The 22724-nt window shown below is 39.8% G+C and overlaps 1 protein-coding gene across 3 annotated transcripts; it reads right to left on the reverse strand.

Annotated features, from left to right (window-relative positions):
• Positions 1-1404: 1404 nt before the first annotated feature.
• smad5 (SMAD family member 5) lies at positions 1405-18240 on the reverse strand. 3 transcript variants are annotated; one of them, XM_047353673.1, is made up of 8 exons: positions 17977-18239; positions 17456-17598; positions 14155-15073; positions 6839-7147; positions 4627-4719; positions 2936-3157; positions 2593-2849; positions 1405-2506 (listed from the first exon to the last, which is right to left on the reverse strand). In XM_047353673.1, the coding sequence occupies exons 3-8, from the start codon at positions 14555-14557 to the stop codon at positions 2363-2365; spliced, it is 1428 nt and encodes a 475-aa protein (XP_047209629.1). In that variant the 5' UTR covers positions 14558-15073; positions 17456-17598; positions 17977-18239; the 3' UTR covers positions 1405-2362. The 3 variants fall into 3 exon arrangements, with proteins under 3 accessions (XP_047209629.1, XP_047209628.1, XP_047209630.1); XM_047353672.1 differs by lacking the exon at positions 17456-17598; XM_047353674.1 differs by lacking the exons at positions 4627-4719; positions 17456-17598 and having other exon boundaries at positions 17977-18240.
• Between the last annotated feature and the right edge of the window lie 4484 nt (positions 18241-22724).

Below are 22724 nucleotides of genomic sequence, written 5' to 3' on the forward strand. Positions count from 1 at the left end.
TTGCATTTATGCCAGAAAGGAAGGGTCAGAAAGAAGACCAGCAGCATCTGGATGTTGGGATAACTTTGTGAGTCACCTCACTGCCGGTAGTGAGAAATTTATTTTTTCCATGAACTGTTACTCCTCATATAACCCTCTTCTCACACACGATGGTCTGTCCTCATACTCCTCTAACACCATGATCAAATTTGCCAATGACACAGTCGTAGTGGGATTAATAATGAATCCTATACAGGCAGGAGGTAAGGGTCACGGGGGCTAAAATGTACATACTGACCGGCTGCAGCAGAAGGCGAGGATTATCAATGCTGATATAACTCCCCCGGGGCATTCACTGTTTGTCTCCCTGTCATCTGGGAGGAGATACAGCACTTGAAAACATGCACTACACAGCTGAAGAACAGCTTCTATCCCAAAGCTGTATCCTCTATGATTCTATCATTACCTCATTTGACTTCTATCTTAGCTCCAGTAAAGCTACAGCTCATAATGTGATGTACAGCACTTTAACTTCATAAAGACTAACTCAAATAAATACAGTGTAAATACAATTATTTTCAAGAACCATATGAGCAATGGGCAGAACTCAAGGTAAAATATAGCCAGTGATTCATGATCTTCTTCTAATGAAAAGAGGATTAACTGCAAAATCCTGACTAAAAGCAATACTTAAAATGTTAATTATATTAGTCATTTGATGTTTCCATTGTTCAACTGGAAATGTTATTACACGGTTAAGCACAAAATCAAACCGGGCCTTCGCTAGAATGAAATGTCTACTAATAAGCATTTTATCTTTGTTTTATGGTTTTATTTTTGCAGCACTTTTAGTCAGGTCTCTGAGCTTTAATTGCTTTAAATTCAATGTCATACAATACTGTAACATTTTCTAACCTGTTTTTACCCAGGATCCTTTTCCACTTTATGGGGATATCACAGTATTCTATTTAACTAAAGGTTACTTGTTGTTGGTAAGTTCCTCAATGTAACATTTAAATTTCCATATTTGCCTATTCCTTATCTTTGAATTAAATAACCCCTCAGTTTTTACGGCTATTGACATTATTCATACAGATGTCTGGTAAACTTAGCATATGCTAGAATACTGTAATTACACTCTAACAGCCAATAAGGAAGCTATATTTGTAGGTTAGATCCCAGCAAACAAAAGCTTTCAGCTTTGTGTACTCTGTATTTCGGTCATTAAAGTCCCATTGGTTGCCATTGAAGTTTTATGGCTCTGCCATGACATCAGATGTAGACTTGTGTTCATGTGGTATAAAAACGTCAATATTTAATTATAAACAAGAAAAATTAATGGTAGGTGCATTGAGAGACGTATTGTGCAGATCATTCATACATTAGGAAATTAAACTTGACTGGAGTACAAAAACAGATCAAAAATTAACAAATATCATTTTTATTTCAATGAGCCAATAAAGTAAATTAACATAATGCCTTGGTACCCAAGCCAAAATTTAATATGCCTCCACAAAATCTATGAGTGCACAATATTAATACAGTGAGTCTGGAAAATACAGCCACTTTTACTTAAACTTGAGAGTACAAACAAGCCTCGATAATGATGGTGCTCAGTTTGTGGTTTCACAATACCTACCTCTATGGCAACAGATGTAACAATGTTAGCTTATGGCATGTTAAACTTGTTCAGTGATCTCCCATATAAAAAGAAAAAAACAACTATCACATTGGCATACAGACCTTTCTTAGAAGCAGTAGCTCAGTGTTCATTTCTAGCAGTAGAGACTATAAAAAAGCATTTGTTATATCAGAATTTAATGGTAAACATAATTGTGTCTATATCTTAACTGATATAACTGACATAGAGACAACAATGTAAGAAAAGTGTTTCATAAATTTCAAATTCTCCGGCAGACAAAGCAGAGTAGTGAAACAATTCTGCTTAATTATAAACTACAAATAAAGAAATAAAAATCATTTTTCAAAAAAACCAACAAAAAAAACCCAATGTAACCAAAGTGTAATTATCCTTTGAGAGATTCAGGCCTAAATTCTTCAATATTGCAGCATTGTGGAGCAGTAGTGTGTCCATGTTGTTGATGTAACACGAGTTCCCTCATTCCACTCTTTCTCCAGCTGTTTTCTTTCAACATTAGCTTGTTTTTTTTATATATAAATGAAGTGGATTCTGGCTGAGACTGTTGATACATTTCCTGCCAGAGTTTTAGATCCCTTCCCAAGGTAAGTGTAAACAGTTCAGCCATTAAGACAGCTTTAAATTACAAATAATGCAAAAAGGAGGGGGTGGGTAAAAAAACAAGAAACAATATAAAAGAAAACAGAAAGGTAAAAGGCCTTCTAATCTCCCAGAAGTCTGTTATTAGGACACAGAGGAGATGGGGTTGAGAGGTGAACCCATCTGTGTCAGCACTTTATCCAGCCATTGCAGAGGCCCATGCAGATGCACCTCGATCCAGCAGGGGGTGCTGGTGACATCCTGTCGGTGGTATTCTGCTCCCCAGCCCTGAGAAATTAAAAAGACAGATAAATCATGACCCCTGTTGTTGCTGTTATGTGTTTCAAAATGAAAGTGCTCGAATATATCCTGACCTTGACAAAGCTCATCCTGATAGTACACATCTTTGTGAGCTCATACACGGCCTCGAAACCATGATTCACTGACTGGGCCAGAAGCTGAGCAAATTCCTGGTTGTTAAAAATCTTCAGGCTACATCCACTTGGGATCTTGCACACAGTGGTGGGATGGAAGCCATGGTGGTAATTACAGTTACGACTCTGGACAAAAATGCTGGTGTCGCTGAGGCACTCTGCATACACCTCTCCTCCCACATAGTAAAGGTGCACTCCTGGGTAAACAGACAAATAAGCGTAAATAACTTAAGGTGGAAAATGTCTAACCATTATATCGTTCTATTTAACCCAAGCCTCGTACCTTTGCCGATGTGCCTGCGGGTGTTCTCAATTGTGGAATTGCGGTTGACGTTGGACAGCAGTCCGAGGCAGAAACGGTTCTTGTTGTTGGACGGATCAGTGAAGCCATCCACAAGCACGCTGGTTGACGAGGCGTGGTAGGCCTCTCCAACACGATTGTTAAGTTCATAGTAGACGATAGAGCACCAGTGGCTCGGCTCCTCGTACTCCACTGGTTGCACGTCTGGAAACGGAGGGGAATAACATGCAGTTTTGCTTTTAGTAAACTACAACACTGAAGTCTTTAAAGACCGAGTCTCTACAAAGATTCTTGCCAAATCAAAGCACTTTTTGACTTGGACATAGTCACATTAGAGCAGTGGATTTTTGTAAAGAAATCTGTGCGGGATTTATCACAGGTGCCAAAATTTTGTGTTTTCTTGAAGCTTTTAAAACTTTATTTTATCCTGATATCCATTGATTTTATTTATCTATGAGCAGGAGGTCACTCATTTAAATGTTTTTTGCCATTTCAGTGAAAACCAGAATTTTAGAGTTCCAGTTAATATAAAATCCTCAACAAATAATTCATAGCAGAATTACATTACATGCAAGATTTGAGTATTTTTGATTATTTATTGTCATAATTATCAAAGAACTTAATCAAGACAAAATAAAGTGATATGCAGTGGTTATCAAATGGGTTGTTTATAGGTGGGAAAAGAAGTAGGTGGGTAGCAGTGGCAGATGCTGGTCTTTCAAGGAGGGGAAGCTCAATTTCAAGATCGCTGATTTGCTGTCAATCAAAAAGGGATTCAGCCTCAGACAGATCATCCAATCATTGTGCAGAAGCTGAGCGTCCGATGGGCGGGACAAAGCCCAGCATTTTTGCTTCGCTATTGAACTCACTGTTTAAAGCACTGTGAAGCTGGTTCAGGCGGCACTATATACAGACATATCCAGGACATGGCCTACACCTGCTGCAATTCTTGGACTAGGCCAGTCCTAAACCAGATACAACATCAGAAGAAAAATAACCAGACTGCTGCTCAGTGGTCCAAAGTCATATTTTTAGATGGATGTGAATTTTGCTATTTATTTGTAAAAGGTATAATGATCATGGTAACACTGCCCTTAAATACCCAGCAAATTGGCCTGACCTCAACCCTATAGACAGGCTAATGGATAGCGGCATATCAATATTGGAGGAAGACAAGACACCAGACCCAACAATGTAGACAAGCTGAAGTCCGCTATTAAAACAACCTAGGCCTCCTGAAGACCTCAGCATAACCACAAACCGGCTATCTCGGTGCAACATTTCATTGAGGCAGAACTGTATACAGAAGTAATGATTGCATATAATGTACCCCTCCATGAAGATACGTTTTAGAGGAATAGCATCGCTGTATAAAAATCCTTTTTTTTAAAAAAAAAAAATGGTCTTACATAGTATTACAATTTTCCAAGAAGCCGAATTTTTAGGCTAAATTAGCTTTAAGCCAGAATTATCAAAATTAAATGACAAAACATTTAAAATAAATCAATCTATATGCAATAAATGTATGGTTCCTTTACCTTTCTACTGGAATTACTAACATAAATTACCTTTTTTAATAATATTCCAGGTTACTGAGATGCACCTATATCTGTTTTTTTTTTTTTTCTTCCCCCCATTGCACAGTGGTGCTGTTACTTATGTGCACGTCCCACCTCTAGGTATGCTGCTGTTGCTCGTTTCCATGGACTGGCTCTCCTGGCCCAACTGCTCCTCTGGGGGCATGTAGGCTGGGGGCGGGGTGTCAGCTGAGACATGAAGAGCAGTTAGCAAGAGATGAGACCAGTTGTTGCTGGCAAATGGTCTCTCGCACGCACACACACACACACACACACACTTCCCTAGACAATCATCACAGGATCTGTACCCCGGAAATAGTGTCAGATTACATGTATGGCTCACTTCTAAACCACATGCTAACCCATTCCTGACAGAGATGCAGTGAGGTATTTCAATCCTTACTGAAGCATACAGCAGAAAATAAATGCTGTGAGAACCGACGTGGATCACAGCATCTTTCAACTATCAACACACTTCTGTAGACATGGTTGTTAAATCTTTAAAGTTTATATTCTAAAAATAAATATTTCCACTCGACTCCCCACAGCTTTTGGATATGTCGGAAGATCTGGACTTTTCACTGAACGTGCAGAGACAGCAGCAGTCACTGCAACATCCACACACAGACTTAAACACAAGTACAATGCAAACAATACAGTGTATTACAACCAAATTCAGCAGGTTAGATGTACATCCTATGTTCTCATAAACACAGAAGGAAAAGGGCTTCCTGATGGACATAGTGGTGCTATTGCTGCAGACAGATGACCTGGCACTGGGGGACCGTGCTTAGCTGGCATTTCCTTTGTTCTCATTAAGGGAGGTGGTTTGATTTGGATGGAATTGTTAAACTGATCAGGTCAGAGTAGTTGCCAAAAGCTTCAAAACACCATTGCTTAAGTCTAAAATTAATAGGTAAAAAAGAATCTGAAAGCATAGTGTTAAAATCTAATTATAGCTCAGCTAGATAAAGAAAATGTATTGTTATTAACAGGGTTGTCATGATCTAAAATGTTCAAATTTGATGAGAATACTAAGAAAAACACTGGATACTCAAAACCACAGAAAGTTTTGTTAGAAGGAACTGGGTTATTCTAACAAAAGACCAGACAAATAAAGGCAATTATAGTGTAATAACATGCTCATCATGTAGTATGCAATATAGCAACCACTTAGTTAAAAAAAAAAGAAAAATTTCATATTTGCTTCTAGCAAAACAGTAAAAAAAGATAGCAGAGGTGTCAAAGTGTTGATATTCTTCATTGTAGTATGTACCTTGGAAACAGAAACACATCGTTTACATCGTAAACAAGAATCTGCTGCCTACTAATGTACTCAGCAATTCAGTTCAGCCAAGTTCAGTTTCTGTGTTTCTGGTCATTCTGGATCATATTCTGGTTGGTGATCAACTACAGTCAGCAGGGAGCGTTTACTACAGGTTCTAGATCTAGTGCTCCACTAGTTTTTACTTGATGTGTCAGCTTTAGTCTGGGTGAACAGCTTAACGTTCGCTCGTTTTTTAAATTAGCCTAGACTGAATCGGTATGCAGCTGGGAGGGAAACATTTTGATGGGGGAACTGAGACTGATGTAGTACTGAAATAGGGCTGTCAGTGAGTTGATCATATCAAAAGATAATGTAGGGTTATGTCATCCAGGACACTCCTGAGTTCACTGTTGCAGACAATGAAGCTTTACTCATCCTTTTATATTCATCTCAAAACATCAATGTGTCAGTCTTTAAGATCCCTCACCAGGGTTGTAGTGTTACTCAGCTTTGTAGCCCCTGCTGTAGCCGACGGTTGCTTCCGGTTTGTCTGCCTCATAGGTAAAGTATCTCTGAACAACGATTTTGATTTTTTGACTACAGGTTCATAGAGGCTCTTCTCTGGACGTTCCTGCCATGTTACTGGAGTTTTAAACCTCCAGCCATGCTAGTTCAGGTGATCAGCTGCCGGAAGAACGTCAACAGCGCTGCACTTTAAAGTTGTGGGCAAATTTGTGGGGAAGAAAGCAGTTTGTAAAAATGTTAACACAAATTTGTATTTTTAACGAATTAATTTTTTTTAACTACGGATTATATCAGAATATTTTGACAACCCCAGTTAATAATGATACACACAAGAAACAACTTACAGATTTTGGCTACTTTTATCTCCATCCAACATATCTAAAATGCTCTGAACTCCTGTGAGATGTGTTGTGATTCCTTGCTTTTTGCTGGTTGCATAACATAACAGGGACAGTTCAGGAAAACAATAGTTTGGCATATTTCCCAGGGTCAAGAAGACGAGTGTGCTTGGTGTACCTGGGAGTTGGAATGGACTGGAGGGCCCTGAGCTGGCAGGAGAGTTTGGATAGGTACCGCTGCTGGCTGGAGAAGAAGGATAAGGAGAATTGGGAGAAATGGGAAAAGAGCCACCGCCGCCGCCGCCACCTCCTCCTCCGCCGCCTCCATTGCTGTTATTGCCGCCACTGTGCGGCTGCGGGAAGTAGTCTGGAAAAGTGGCGTTCAGGGGCATGTGTGGCTCGTTATGGGTGAGGTTGCGGAACTGTACAAGCAAGCTGTGTTGTGGGTTGAATTCACTGTGCCTTGGTACCAGGACAGGTGGCAGCACTGGATGGTAGGAAACAAATATATCAAGACAGGGTTAAACACAGACGCATACACCTGTAAAATATTATGTAGAATGTTTTAAGCTAAATAGCAGTGGTGGGCACAGCTAACCAAAAGCCCATATTCTGCTAACTAAAATATTAGCTAAACAGCTAAAACAATTTGCAGAAGCTAAAGGTAACTGCTAACCGCCAAGATGACACTTTCCATAACTTGAAGAATAACTGAAAACTTCGCAACTCTTCGCCTTTAGAAGACTGCCTATAGCTAGCTGCTGCTGCGTCGCACATCTTGTCAACATCTTGTCACATGTACAAGTAATAAGCCAATAGCGTGTCTCCCGGACTCTTGGAGACATGGCTACAACAGACAGGAACAAACTTCTGAATTTTCCTTTTGGAATTAAAGTGAGAAAAACATTTCTGGACTGTTTAGAGGAAGCTAACTGTTTTCAAAGTTAGCAAAAACGTTATCCCGCTAATCGAAAAATGTGTTCTCCTATTAGCGGATTAATGAAACAGTGCCCTCCACTGCTAAATATTGATGCATTTGGCTAGAAAACATTTACATACTTATGACTTAACTCTGTTATTGCTCTAATTAGAGACCAAAGACTGGCATACGTTGCAAATTGAGATGCGACTGAACGCTGCTCCAAGTTCACATGAATTTTGCTAATTGATAACAAAATATAAACATAGAAAAAAATACAAAGCTCATCAGCAATCAAGCCAAATTTATGCCGATAGAGAGAAAGGCAGCACATTCATACAGCAAACCACCACAATCACTGAGTTTTTGAGACAAATAACTAGATAATGTTGCAAAAACAGACAGTTTAGGTTTAACACACACTCATACATGTTTCATACATGTGGCAAGATATTGAGAGATGCACAGAGAAATAAGCTGGTGACCTGAATATGCCAATTTTCAGCTTGATCGGTATTGACCGACAACGACTGGTAAGAAACTGAGAAATATGATCTTTTTTGATCAGTAAAGGCAGCATACCTAATGTCAAGATGACAATAACGCACTGTGGGGAGCTATGTTCAGTATCAAAGATGCAAAAATAAAGTCAGTGGAAGCATGAAGCCACTGTTAAAAGCTACTTAAAAAGGAAACTGCCGTATCTGTGAGGTGTCAAGGTTCATTCGAGGTGTGAGTTAGCAAGAGAAAGACAGAACTAAAGCAGAAATAAGCGAGAATGGAGAAATGCAAAAGTTGATCCCCATTCCCTGAGGAGCTTTGGACAGATGTCTGGACCATGATGGTTTTGGAAATCTCCAAGTTGAGGTAAGGATATACACTACTGGTTAAAGTTTTAGACACACTTTCTCATTGAATGGTTTTCTTTATGTTGGTGACTATTTACATTGTATGTAGATTCTCACTAAATGCATCAAAACTGTGAATGAACACATGTAGAATTATGTAGCAGAGAAAAAACATTGTAAAATAACTTTAATTATGTGTTATATTTAAAGCAGCTGCTCTTTGCTGTAATGACTGAAATATTAACCTCTGGCCGTCTCTCAATCAACGTCTGGGAAGTTCTTTCAAGACTCTTTGGAAAACTAATCCAGGTGATCACCTCATGAAGCTCATGGAGAGAACGCCAAGAGAGCAAAGCAGTAATCAGAGGAAAGGGTGGCTATTTGGAAGAATCCCAAATATAAAAATGTTTATTTCTAGTTATTTCAGACTTTTTGTTTACTACATAATTCCATGTGTGTTCATTCCCAGGTTTGTTGTCTCTGTTGAGAATTAACAATTTAAATAGTCATGAAAACAAAGAGACCCATTAAGTGAGAAAGTGTATCTAAAACATTTGACCAGAAGTGTATATTCTCTAGGAATACTAATTACTGCAGCTAGTAATACCAGCTGCAGTAATTATTGTGTTGGTTTTTAAAATAGTAAACTGTGATTAACACTGACTGCTGTCTCACACAGTGTGACATCTCCCCTGCTCCTAATCCATATAATTATTGCCTACAGTAGGAATACAAGAAAACCTAAAGATGTGTTTTTCTTCATTAGAATTCTTAAATAGAAATAAAATCAGCTAAAATCAGCATCACTAGCAAAAACCAGAGTTCAGCCACATAAATCATCTCTACATGTCTTAATATACTCTCAGATCGGTGTAGGGGGAGAGCTTAAAGCGCACGTTAACTATTCAATACCATATGAGTTTTTCACGTGTACTGCATATATGCCAACCAACATTCCGATTTATAATATTGGACGTAATAACACTAGTGGGATTTCTGTCAGAAATGTTTCAAACCAGGACTTTATCACCGACACCTTTACTCAACTCAAAATTAAAAAAAAGCAGCTCCTTAACTGGAGCTTAAGCAGAGATTATAAATTGAAACATGTTTTTGTCTCATTTGCCTAAAAGAGTCTTTTTTTCCCCCACCATGGAAACCTTTCTGAATCTCTTCAGAAAGCTTTTGTTAAAATGCTTTTAACATGCAGTCTCTCCTGACTGACATGTGATCCACATCCTCAAACCAGTCAATAAAGAGCTGGCAATCTCAAACAAGCCTGGTGTCAGAAAGGCTGTCATGTCAGGGTCATTCCTCACTATATTTATGGGGTGTATGAATGACATTAGGAGACAAGCAAGGAGGCTTGTGTAGAGAAAGTGCTGAGAGTTTAGCCTGAATGGTTTATGCATTTAGAAAGCCGCTCTCTGATGCCACACCCAATCTGGAGTGCCTGAGGCACATAATCTAATAAGACTCCTAGAGCTAGTGATATTGATTTTCTGTGAAATGGAAGAGGAGGGTTGAACAGGCCTGCATGTCCACAGCCTGCTGACCTTTGTGGATTTGTTTACCAGCTCTTCAGTATTCCAAGCTCTAAAGGAGCTCAGAAAACAATTTATCATGCATTTGTTCCAAATGAATAAAAAACGGAATCATTGTTTCTCTGTAATAAACATAAACAACAAATTAAGGCAGTGTAATAATTCAGAATGTTATTGTCTATATTGATCAATCACCTTGATTTCAAAACAGACACTGACGCTGCTATTAATGTGTGAACGTATGTGCAGGAAATCCTTTCAGGTACTTTTATTTGTATCTACAGTTACAGTCATAGTGATCTTAGAAATAAATGGAAGGGCAACATGTTTCTTCTGTTTCCTGTCTATTCAAATTGAGGTCATTGTTAGATGATGGACAGCACCACCTACACACACGGCTACAGTATGAGAATGCAAAGACTGAGGCCCTTTTTACATCACATTTTCTGGTCAAAACAAAAGTTTAGTTGCGTTTGTACTGTTCGTTTACACGGCAATAGCGCATTTTTTCTCTGAAAATGACAATTTTAGGTTCCAGTCTCTGTAGTTGTGTAGATGGGAAAACTGAACCTTTCTTTTGGGGCTCATGCGCAGTACGACTGAGATCAGTACAAATTAAAGCGCACATGCACAACATAACAGCTGCCCATCAATTTAAAACCCACAGAAGAAGATATCAACATTTACAACGGCAGATTGCAGAGTACTTACTGGTGCTGCTGACTCTTTTGCATCTAATGACGGTTCTCCAGCAACGTTTTCTTAGCAGGAAGTGTTTGCACAGTTTTGTTGAGTTTCAAAGTACATTTTACCAACTAGAGCCGTGGTGCGGGAATTACACCCTTCTTAAGTTTCTACTGCTGCCGTTTGAATGGAGATCATAATTAAAACGTCATCATGTAGATGTGTTAACAGAAACGGGACAGCGGGATCGTTGTCGTGTAAACAGGGCTTGGCCCCTCTTCTAAAAATTGGTGATGATCATAAACAAATGTTGCCATTTGTTTATAAATCTCAATATTTGTAACACAGCAGCACAAACACTTCTGAATATTGAGAGAAGTGGGAAAGTGGATAAGGACACTAATAAATTAGCATATTTAGCTACACTAAATATTTAAGTCTACAGACTGACTTTGTGACAGGCATGTCATTTATATGAGAGGATATTTAGGGGAATCCAATCAATTTGCCATATTTTAGAATAACCCACATTGGAACCCAAACAGGCCCCTATAGCAAAGGTGCTATAAAAATCATAAATACGCAACTATATATTTTTTCACATTAAAAGCTTAAATCTTTTAATAAACTTCAGCTATTCTCAGAATATAGTTTTTTTTATATATAAAATTTTGTCCCATTTTGATTTGTCAAATACAGTAAAAGGGCTCAATTTAAACTAAACTCAACAGGTAGTTTGATATCAAATTTTATTTAGGAAAAAAAGAAACTCCAACCAGAAGTAAGATTGAAAAGGGTAGTCCCAGGTATAGTTTTATGTGATGGCTCGATTAAATGTGGGTTGAACAACCCATTTGGGGTGTGGGTCATATGTGAACAGTATGTGTGAAAACTGCTAAGGCGTGATAAGGGGCGAGGTAGCAATTTATGACTTTGACGCAGTTTTTAACACTAGGGTTAATTTTGTGCACACTGATATTGCAATTGTGATAAATTTGAGATCCACTTTGCAGCCACAGGAGTGACGCACATTAAAATCGACAGTTTAAGTCACGGTGGCAAGATTTCAATAGCTGGTCTTTCAGACCACAGGGCTGGGTTTTAAAAAACCAAAACAGCTGGAATCAACTTGCAGTATTTACCTGATGAGCATCAATAAAATTAATATTCGTCAGGGAATTTCCGCTATATCTGCCTAAGCTTTGTTTCACCGTCCTCGTTCAGGCTGCTCCAATGTATTTAGTATTATAAATACAAGAAGTGTTACCCTGGACCATCTTCAACACGCTATGAACTAGGGCTGAAACAAATAATCGAACTAATCAAGACTAACTGATTATTAAAATAATTGTCAACTAATTTAGTAATAGAATAATTGTTAACTGGAGTACACAGACTGTAAAACACCCCATTTGCTCAAAGAACAACTCACTCAGACCAATAATTAGGCCAAAGTTTTACAAACAATTATATGCATTTTGTATTTAAGATGAAAAACCTTCTGTCTGTAAATATGCTCTGTTCAGAACTCGCTGCACCTGGTTCAAAGTCTGTAAAAAATATCCTATTAAGCACCTTATGCTATCCAATTATTAAATTGAAAAAATAACTAATCGATTATCAAAATAATCGTTAGTTGCAGCCCTGCTATGAACCTAAAATTGTTTCTGCTGGTCAACATAATTGTCAGATCTGGCAGACACTGGAGGACCACCCAGAGGCTCTGCTCTCCTTGCACCTTTGGACTATGCTGCTGCTGCTTAGCATGGATCGAAAATACTTAATTTTAACTCAACCGTTTTTAGTACCAGAGAGGTGTTTAAAAATGAAGTCAGAGGAAGTACAGAGATGAAAGAAGCCATCTAAAATGAGGTATACGTTCTACAACATGTTCAGGCATGTCTGTGGTTCATTTAGACTGCAAGAGAGGGAGAGAGAGAGTGACACTTTCAGATGATAAAAGTTTTAAAAGAGTACAGGGGACGATCTGTTTAATCCTTCAGGGCTTTCAGCATTTGGGGTTATGAAATAAGGTTGGGCGACTGGACAAAATTTATTGACCATCAGCGATAGGCTGAGCCTAAAAAAAACTGTTGTTATTTAAGAGCTATGTTTTTTTTTTTTTGGGCTACACAGGGCAAAACATAGTTGGGCGTAGCTTACTTGACTCTGTGGAGGCCGCGTGGACTCAAAGCAGACGTCTGCCGGACTTTTACGACCGCGTACACAGTGTTGCACAATAAACTGCTCGGCAGGAAAAAGTATCCACATCGAACAGTTTTATATGAGACACACTGCTCCGAGCAGCAGGTTGCGAGCAGACATAACAGTCACGAGTATGCGAGTGATAGCGTCACATACTCAGCTGGATGGTGAGCACGTAAATGCTCATGCAACTACATCGTATTTAAGGTATTTGCTGGCGCTATTCGTCCGCACAAGCGGCACACCCCTTTACTTACATCCTGTGGTTTACCTCTTTCATCGGGTTTAAAACCAAAATAATCCCAAATAGGAGACTTGGTATTTTTTTGATAACTAGTACCTCCATTTTTGGACATCTGTGTTCTAAATTGTCAAATCAGTTTGTGGCTGTTTATATTGCTCCACCAACTAAAAAAGTCCAAACATCACCTGCGCAAATACATTGCCCATTGTCATTTGTTGGACTGACGTATATTGGAAAAATGTTACATATCGCCCAACCCTATTATGAAATGTTGGATTTGTATAGGTTGGAGGCAGAGCTGCACAAAGTATCCAGTTGCAATCCAAATACTATCAGTGTGTGCAATGTTGCAATAGGTAGGATATATTGATTGCCTTGCATTCATGCGTTGCACAATTATGATACATTTGGCCAGTTGAAAGACTCACTGTCCTTAATGCCCAGCCCTGATGTATACATTGAGTGGCTGAGATACTAAAGCTCAATAAAATTAGAATGTTGGGGAGATGGTGTAATGCTGCAGAGTCAGGAAAATATAGAGTTAATTGAAGGAGATATTCTAATTTCATCATTGTAACTTTCAGCTACAGTACTGCCATGACATATTCTCCTGATACCGTCCAGCCCTAGTTGGTAGCTTTTGGCAAATAGATTTGTCATTCTTTAAAAATACAAAGGCCGCAGTTTCAGTAACATTCCTCCAGTCAGAATGCGAAGACACTAAAGACCATTTTAAGCCCTGACTTCATGATTATTTTAGCCATTTTTGATCACACACACAGTGCTTCTGCTCCAAATATAAATAAATGAAAGCCAATTAACTGAAGCACGGTCAGAAAAAGAAATGTAGTTCTTATATTATAGTCCTCAAACCCAAATCAGAATTGGCCCATTGCTATGGAAAGGTCAATGTTTTACAAAATCCAAAGATCAGGAAATGCCCATAAAATTCTGATGAGTGCATGTCTCTCAGATCACTCTCTTCGTCAATATTTTGTGACAGACCAACACGCATCAGTATCTAAATCTAGTTAGAACACAAGTACCTACCAGGGCTCTCCACTCGCTTGTAGTGATATGGGTTGATGCAGACCTCCTTTTGTTTGGAGCCAAACGGGTACTCGCACACCTCAAGAGGCTTGAGCTCATGGTGGGACTGCAGGTCCGGCCAGCGCCACACTCGACAGTAGATAACATGAGGGAGACCTTTCCTGTGTGAAACCTGGAGGCGACCGTCCAGGGATCTTGGAATGGTAACACATTTGCTGGGCTGTCCAGGACAGCTCAAGGCTTTCTCCAGGTCCTCCATGGCGCCCTTCTTCTTCTTTAGCTTCTTCACAAGCGCATCCACTGCCTTTTCTGCCCATTTCTCCTCCTCGTCTCCTTGCTTCCAGCCGAGCAGCCGTTTGACTGCTGGACTGGTAAAAGAGAACAGACTTGACATAGAGGTCATGCTGCCAGCTGTGAAATAGTTGAAACGGAGGATTCTTGGTCAGTCCAGGTTTGTCCAAAGTGTTTAAAAAATCCCCTGCTGATGATCTCCAAACAACAAACGTACTCTAAAAGAAGCTGCAAGTGTGATCAACAAATCAAGCAGCTTGAGGGTGTGAATACAAATGTCCCAGAGAACGGGAGGCCAGTAAAGATGATGGGTGGGGTGAGAGGAGAGGAGGCCTTGTCTGACCAAGGACAGGAAGCAAGGGAGGAATGGGAGTCAGCAAGCAGGACGCAGCTGCTCCTGGTCAGGAAGGGCCCTCCAGCAAGCTGTCCGGAGAAGGGTCACCACAGATGATGGGAAGAGGAGGGGGTGCAAATGGAGGGAGCTGAGATCAGAATGCAGCAGCAGGTCTCACCAGCAAATGTCTGACACACGTTTTAAAAGGAAGCCAACATTGCTCAAACACTCCCAGCTCCGCTGGAGGCTGCCTTCCCACACACTGTAGCGTTAGTGTTCTGATCTCCCACGCTTCTGCAAACGTAAAACAGACAAAAATCAAGATTAAGAATACGTTGATTTTCATAAGATTACCGAGATCATCAACACCACCTTTTCTAACATCTGCAAAAACAAATCAAGATTGAATTCTTTCCTGAAAGATGTGATCAAATTTAACAGAACAATGTTTCCTAACTGATCAAAAAGCACCTTGTGCTTTTTTTGATCCGTGTTTTTCAGAAAAGTTGCACACTTGTTGAGACTTGTCGGACACAAGTGTATGATACAATTATCTGTTATCAGAACCACAAGCAATATTTGTATAAAAGCGAAAACAAAACACAAGTTGCCAAAAACCTTGGCAGCCTTAAATTTTCCAATACATACCCTTCCTAAAACTCATCTGTTACACTACAGCTACTGTAGAGACGCTTGGTGTCCAAAAGTCTTGCCAAACTATGCTATGATATATCACTCCATATGATGCAGTTCAACCAAACTGGGGTCAAACACATGTCGTCTCAGGCAGTAAAAGCAGCTGTTTGGGGGCTTGTGAATCTAGCTCGGTCTAAAAGGATGTGACCACAAGGGCTGTTTCCTCCTCCATCTCATCTCTGTCCAGTTTCTCCCTCCCAGACCACAGCTGTCCGACAGCGGTGCGCCACTCCCACTGCTCATTGTTAGTATACATGGAAGCAAGAGGGAACCAAAGGTGGGAGGACACAAAAGGAAACTCATACATGATCGGCCTGCAAATGTTCTGAATTTATTTTGCATTTACTAGACCGGTCGTGATGCAGCCGTTTCAGCAGAGCCTGACGAGCAGTGGATCAGGTTGGACATTTTTAGACTGAAAGATAAGTTGCATCATGTTAAGAAACAATGATACTATATGTGAGGTGTTCTATTATGACCCCCCCCACCCAAAAAAAATAAGCAAAAAATGTATACATATGACTTAGAAATTAACAAGGTATTCAATGGTAATTTCGATAATTCACAAAAATTACCAATTAAGAGATGCAACCATCAACAAATTTTCCCTTTCCCAATTTGATTGGTGGATTGCCGGTGATTCCATACATAAGGACAGCCTTAAAAGCTACATGCTGGAGTTGCAGTATCTGGGGAAATGAAGCACTCCTTCATTTGGCATTTAATTTAAAACTACTATCCCTATCTAAGAACACGTGGCACATTGTTTTCTTTTGTGCATTATAGTCCTGAGAAAAAACAGACACTATCAAAAGGGGAAATGGTACATCAGACTTAAAAAAACTAAACTGTGTTGGAAAGTAAGGTACATTTCTACTGCTAATCCTTTACAAATTTACAGTTTACTTGGATAGCTTATCGTGTTTTAACCAACAAAGACAGAGATCAAATCAGTCTTAGACATTTACTTGGGCACATCATGAAACACACGGTTGGAAGGAAAATAAAATACCACTCATCTCCTGATTTAGAGCAACCACCACATAACATGATTCATGGCCTTGCAGAGATCATTAGGAATTTCTGAGCAAGAGGAAGGTACAAGCTTGATTTTTTTTTGTATTTACAGTCACACGATTAGCAGTTCTAACAATCGTATGTATAGAAACCCCACAGCCAAAGAGATCAAGTCAAGAAATTCGTGGAGTGGCCAAGTAGAGAGCAAATTATCTCAGATTTATGACAGATAAGGCCGCACTTCAAGTTCCTTACAGAACTGACAGAAAAAAAAATCCGCAAGCATGGTCACAACTGGAAAAAAACCTTTTGGGCCGACAAATTCCCTGTTTTGCTCGGAGTATCTGAAATATCGGTCAACAACAGCGTTCCGGAAAAAGACAACATGAAACAACGGATCGGTTAAGGGTGAGCACCTTAAGGGACAAGGAGAAAGACCCAACTGGCGTTTAATAAACCCCAAACTGTAATAAGATTGTCCTACTGTGCTGCTGGACCTTTACACAACCACAGTACAATAAAATACTCCAATATGGTAAAGAGAAATGACTGCGAAACCCTCCCTCCCCGGGAATATGCCAACTAGCCTAGCTTTCTCCAACAGAACAGTACTTGTTCAGCATAAAGTTAATGTCAGACGCCTCAAAAAAAGGACCATATCTACTTAAAAATGCCGCTCATGAGTTATATTTTGTCTTTAAAACAACTACTAATAAAAAACGCTGTTATATCCTTCCTGACGGGTACCCTACGCTTCTTCTGTCTTTCTCCTTTTGCTTCTTTCCGGAAACTTTTTAAACTTCTAATAAGTGACGCAAGGCTAATCTGTGCTAGCTGTTAGCCTAGCACCTCTTCAGTGGAGCCGAGCGGCGAGCCTACGGACACAGCACCGCACGGATGAAACGCTCTCACTTTACTTCTATCCATTTAATTCAATTGCAAAACTGTCATTTAGCCACATACCATTACAGAAAGTTCACAATCCATACATATGGTCGTTCTTGTGAATATTTAATCCACAGTCCCAACTTCTCTACTTGTAAATTATGCTTCGGTTCTGCTGACTCTTCTCTCCTCACGCCGTGTCCTCCAGATCCAGGAGACAACTAGACAGGAAAGACCACACGCATATCACTCCGCCGCACTAAAAGAGAACTAGTTCGCATTTTAGCGTATTGCTACTGGAGAATTATTCGCCTTTGCCAAATAACACAGTCTAGTTACTATTAACTACATCAACTCTAAATTATCATGATAAAAATATGACGTTCAGGGGCATACTTAAAAATAATATTAGTCGATCCATCTTGCGGATGATCCAGAGTGCTCAAACTTAAACGTTTTCCCTCCAATTACATCTATAAAGAAATGAGTGCTAAAATAGTTTTAAACACGACATTGAGATACTACTAATGCATGAAAGCAGCAACAACGTAACTGTAGTGTTTGTTTTGTATGTTTCCGTGTTGCATGTGAAGTCTTACGGTGGTCGTGTTGAGGCTGTGAAACGTCTCTCTCGCACAAGTTGCTGCTGGCTCCACTCAGTCTGGAGCTATGTGGTTTGTTGTATTGTTGCCCTTTGTTGTCAGTTGTTCGAGACTTCAACAATTCCCGCGTTGCTAATCCGTTTAGTTTTAATTAATCCAACGAGCTCCTCCAGATTTGCTCCCGTTTCCGCAGACAAAACTCTTCTCACGGAGAGCGTACTGTTAGGAATGCGGGCTCTCCATTCAGTCTCTGGATTCCGAATAGGGTGGTATTTATGGATCGGCCACCAGTGGGCGTGTGTCAGCCTGTTACTGAAATGAGCAAATTGTGAGTTTGAGTTTTCCTTGTTTGAAAATTTGTTGAAATATGTATAAAAAAAGAGCGATTCAAAGATTGTATTCGGCCATAAGCAGAATCCAGTGAAAACCACACCCACCAGCCATCAAAGTTAACCATAATGTCTCTTAAATTGTCTAAATGCTAAATGTGATGTTTTATTCTTAAATATCTCTATTTTTATAATTTATTAGTAAGCCTATAAACAAAAACAGACCATAACACATGTTTTCCTCAACCTTTAAATGAGTTACTTTATTTTATTTGCTAAATAAATAGCAGTAAATACATTATGAATGCAAGTTTATTTCTCCTGACTTACTCTTTTGGTGCAGACTAAACAATCCAGACTAAACTCCTTAAGGAAGGAGAGGTCAAGTTTTATTACTTGTGCTCACAAGAAAACCCAGATAATTGTCGTTTATTGAAATGTATTTCGAGTCACAGTGTGCACGAAAGAAGATGCATTCACAAACACAAGTAGAAGAAATCATTACATTTCCCTGCTCTAAATTATGATAAATTAGTTTCCAATTTTAAAGTTTTGAGATATACAGGTCCTTCTCAAAATATTAGCATATTGTGATAAAGTTCATTATTTTCCATAATGTCATGATGAAAATTTAATATTCATATATTTTAGATTCATTGCACACTAACTGAAATATTTCAGGTCTTTTATTGTCTTAATACGGATGATTGTGGCATACAGCTCATGAAAACCCAAAATTCCTATCTCACAAAATTAGCATATCATTAAAAGGGTCTCTAAACGAGCTATGAACCTAATCATCTGAATCAACGAGTTAACTCTAAACACCTGCAAAAGATTCCTGAGGCCTTTAAAACTCCCAGCCTGGTTCATCACTCAAAACCCCAATCATGGGTAAGACTGCCGACCTGACTGCTGTCCAGAAGACCACTATTGACACCCTCAAGCAAGAGGGTAAGACACAGAAAGAAATTTCTGAACGAATAGGCTGTTCCCAGAGTGCTGTATCAAGACACCTCAGTGGGAAGTCTGTGGGAAGGAAAAAGTGTGGCAGAAAACGCTGCACAACGAGAAGAGGTGACCAGACCCTGAGGAAGATTGTGGAGAAGGACCGATTCCAGACCTTGGAGGACCTGCGGAAGCAGTGGACTGAGTCTGGAGTAGAAACATCCAGAGCCACCGTGCACAGGCGTGTGCAGGAAATGAGCTACAGGTGCCGCATTCCCCAGACCTGGGCTACAGAGAAGCAGCACTGGACTGTTGCTCAGTGGTCCAAAGTACTTTTTTTCGGATGAAAGCAAATTCTGCATGTCATTCGGAAATCAAGGTGCCAGAGTCTGGAGGAAGACTGGGAAGAAGGAAATGCCAAAATGCCAGAAGTCCAGTGTCAAGTACCCACAGTCAGTGATGGTCAGCTGCTGGTGTTGGTCCACTGTGTTTTATCAAGGGCAGGGTCAATGCAGCTAGCTATCAGGAGATTTTGGAGCACTTCATGCTTCCATCTGCTGAAAAGCTTTATGGAGATGAAGATTTCATTTTTCAGCACGACCTGGCACCTGCTCACAGTGCCAAAACCACTGGTAAATGGTTTACTGACCATGGTATCACTGTGCTCAATTGGCCTGTCAACTCTCCTGACCTGAACCCCATAGAGAATCTGTGGGATATTGTAAAGAGAACGTTGAGAGACTCAAGACCCAACACTCTGGATGAGCTAAAGGCCGCTATCGAAGCATCCTGGGCCTCCATAAGACCTCAGCAGTGCCACAGGCTGATTGCCTCCATGCCACGCCGCATTGAAGCAGTCATTTCTGCCAAAGGATTCCCGACCAAGTATTGAGTGCATAACTGTACATGATTATTTGAAGGTTGACGTTTTTTGTATTAAAAACACTTTTCTTTTATTGGTCGGATGAAATATGCTAATTTTGTGAGATAGGAATTTTGGGTTTTCATGAGCTGTATGCCAAAATCATCCGTATTAAGACAATAAAAGACCTGAAATATTTCAGTTAGTGTGCAATTAATCTAAAATATATGAATGTTAAATTTTCATCATGACATTATGGAAAATAATGAACTTCATCACAATATGCTAATATTTTGAGAAGAACCTGTATTATCTGAGACGTCATACACACCTGGGACCCCCCTGCAGGCCTGGAGGCCTTAGGCAACATCATAGATTGCATGTGCCTTGGGCTTGCTATATATAAGAAATACATCCTCGAAAATGTACGACAGCATTAAAAAGTAGACTTTTGCCACATCAAAAACAGAAAATTTAATTTTCAATAGTTCAACCTTGTTCTTTTTTTGTACTAATGCTGTATATATATATATATATATATATATATATATATATATATATATATATATATATATACAGGGGTTGGACAATGAAACTGAAACACCTGTCATTTTAGGGTGGGAGGTTTCATGGCTAAATTGGACCAGCCTGGTAGCCAGTCTTCATTGATTGCACATTGCACCAGTAAGAGCAGAGTGTGAAGGTTCAATTAGCAGGGTAAGAGCACAGTTTTGCTTAAAATATTGAAATGCACACAACATTATGGGTGACATAAAAGAGTTCAAAAGAGGACAAATTGTTGGTGCATGTCTTGCTGTCGCATCCGTGACCAAGACAGTAAGTCTTTGTGATGTATCAAGAGCCACGGTATCCAGGGTAATGTCAGCATACCACCAAGAAGGATGAACCACATCCAAGAGGATTAACTGTGGACGCAAGAGGAAGCTGTTTGAAAGGGATGTTCGGGTGCTAACCTGGATTGTATCCAAAAAACATAAAACCACGGCTGCCCAAATCACGGCAGAATTAAATGTGCACCTCAACTCTCCTGTTTCCACCAGAACTGTCCGTCGGGAGCTCCACAGGGTCAATATACACGGCCGGGCTGCTATAGCCAAACCATTGGTCACTCATGCCAATGCCAAACATCGGTTTCAATGGTGCAAGAAGTGCAAATCTTGGGCTGTGGACAATGTGAAACATGTATTGTTCTCTGATGAGTCCACCTTTACTGTTTTCCCCACATCCGGGAGAGTTACGTTGTGGAGAAGACCCAAAGAAGCGTACCACCCAGACTGTTGTATGCCCAGAGTGAAGCATTGGGGTGGATCAGTGATGGTTTGGGCTGCCATATCATGGCCTTCCCTTGGCCCAATAGTTGTGCTAGATGGGCGCATCAGTGCCAAGGACTACTGAACCATTCTTGAGGACCATGTGCATCCTATGGTTCCATCATTGTATCCTGAAGGCGGTGCCGTGTATCAGGATGACAATGCACCAATACACACAGCAAGACTGGTGAAAGATTGGTTTGATGAACATGAAAGTGAAGTTGAACATCTCCCATGGCCTGCACAGTCACCAGATCTAAATATTATTGAGCCACTATGGGGTGTTTTGGAGGAGCGAGTCAGGAAACGTTTTCCTCCACCAGTATCACGTAGTGACCTGGCCACTATCCTGCAAGAAGAATGGCTTAAAATCCCTCTGACCACTGTGCAGGACTTGTATATGTCATTCCCAAGACGAATTGATGCTGTATTGGCCGCAAAAGGAGGCCCTACACCATACTAAAAAATTATTGTGGTCTAAAACCAGGTGTTTCAGTTTCATTGTCCAACCCCTGTATATATATATATATATACACACACATATTGGAAATTTAAAAGTTACTTCTTTTTTCACACCAAATTTATATATTTATATTTTAAATGTCTTCACAGCCAATCAAAGTGGAACCAAAGTCAAATTCCTTGTGTGTGTGCACGAACCTGGCCAATAAAGCAGATTCTGATCCTGATTAAATTTGTTCATGGCGTTAAGTACTTTAACAAGTTGTATCTGGATTCTTCAGTCACATTGTGTGTTGTAGCATGATAAAGTGTTACAGAGAGCAAGACTTATGGCGGCAGTATCATGCTATGGGGATGCTTTTCTTCAGCGAGCACAGCAATGTGGGTCAAAGATGAGCCTTTTTCTGCTTGAAATACACCCAGAAAGACCAATGCTATGTTTACTGAATATGTTGTAATATAATTTATTGGTTTATATGGCTTTTATAGGTCTTTGTCAACTGTTTACCATGAGAATTTCTCATTTACATCCATCTGCTCTCATCTCAGCATGTTTTCCCTTTTTAAAATGGATCAACTTCAACAATAAACTTCTTACAGCTGACAATAATGTTTGATATACAGTACGTGACATTTTTCAATTACAAAAATTATTAAATATGAAATATACAGGGGTTGGACAATGAAACTGAAACACCTGGTTTTAGACCACAATAATTTATTAGTATGGTGTAGGTCCTCCTTTTGCGGCCAATACAGCGTCAATTTGTCTTGGGAATGACATATACAAGTCCTGCACAGTGGTCAGAGGGA

Source organism: Girardinichthys multiradiatus, chromosome 23 (assembly GCF_021462225.1).
Source record: "Girardinichthys multiradiatus isolate DD_20200921_A chromosome 23, DD_fGirMul_XY1, whole genome shotgun sequence".
NCBI classification, from domain to species: domain Eukaryota; kingdom Metazoa; phylum Chordata; class Actinopteri; order Cyprinodontiformes; family Goodeidae; genus Girardinichthys; species Girardinichthys multiradiatus.

What these genes read in the sequence shown, in the direction of transcription:
- smad5 (XM_047353672.1), bottom strand. Translation starts at nt 14,557, where the DNA reads ATGACCTCTATGTCAAGTCTGTTCTCTTTTACCAGTCCAGCAGTCAAA. An exon ending in CAGTCCATTCCAACTCCCAG is followed by an intron (nt 4,720 to 6,838) that starts GTACACCAAGCA and finishes TTCATGTCTCAG; the next exon opens with CTGACACCCCGCCCCCAGCC. An exon ending in TCAGGATGAGCTTTGTCAAG is followed by an intron (nt 2,507 to 2,592) that starts GTCAGGATATAT and finishes TTAATTTCTCAG; the next exon opens with GGCTGGGGAGCAGAATACCA.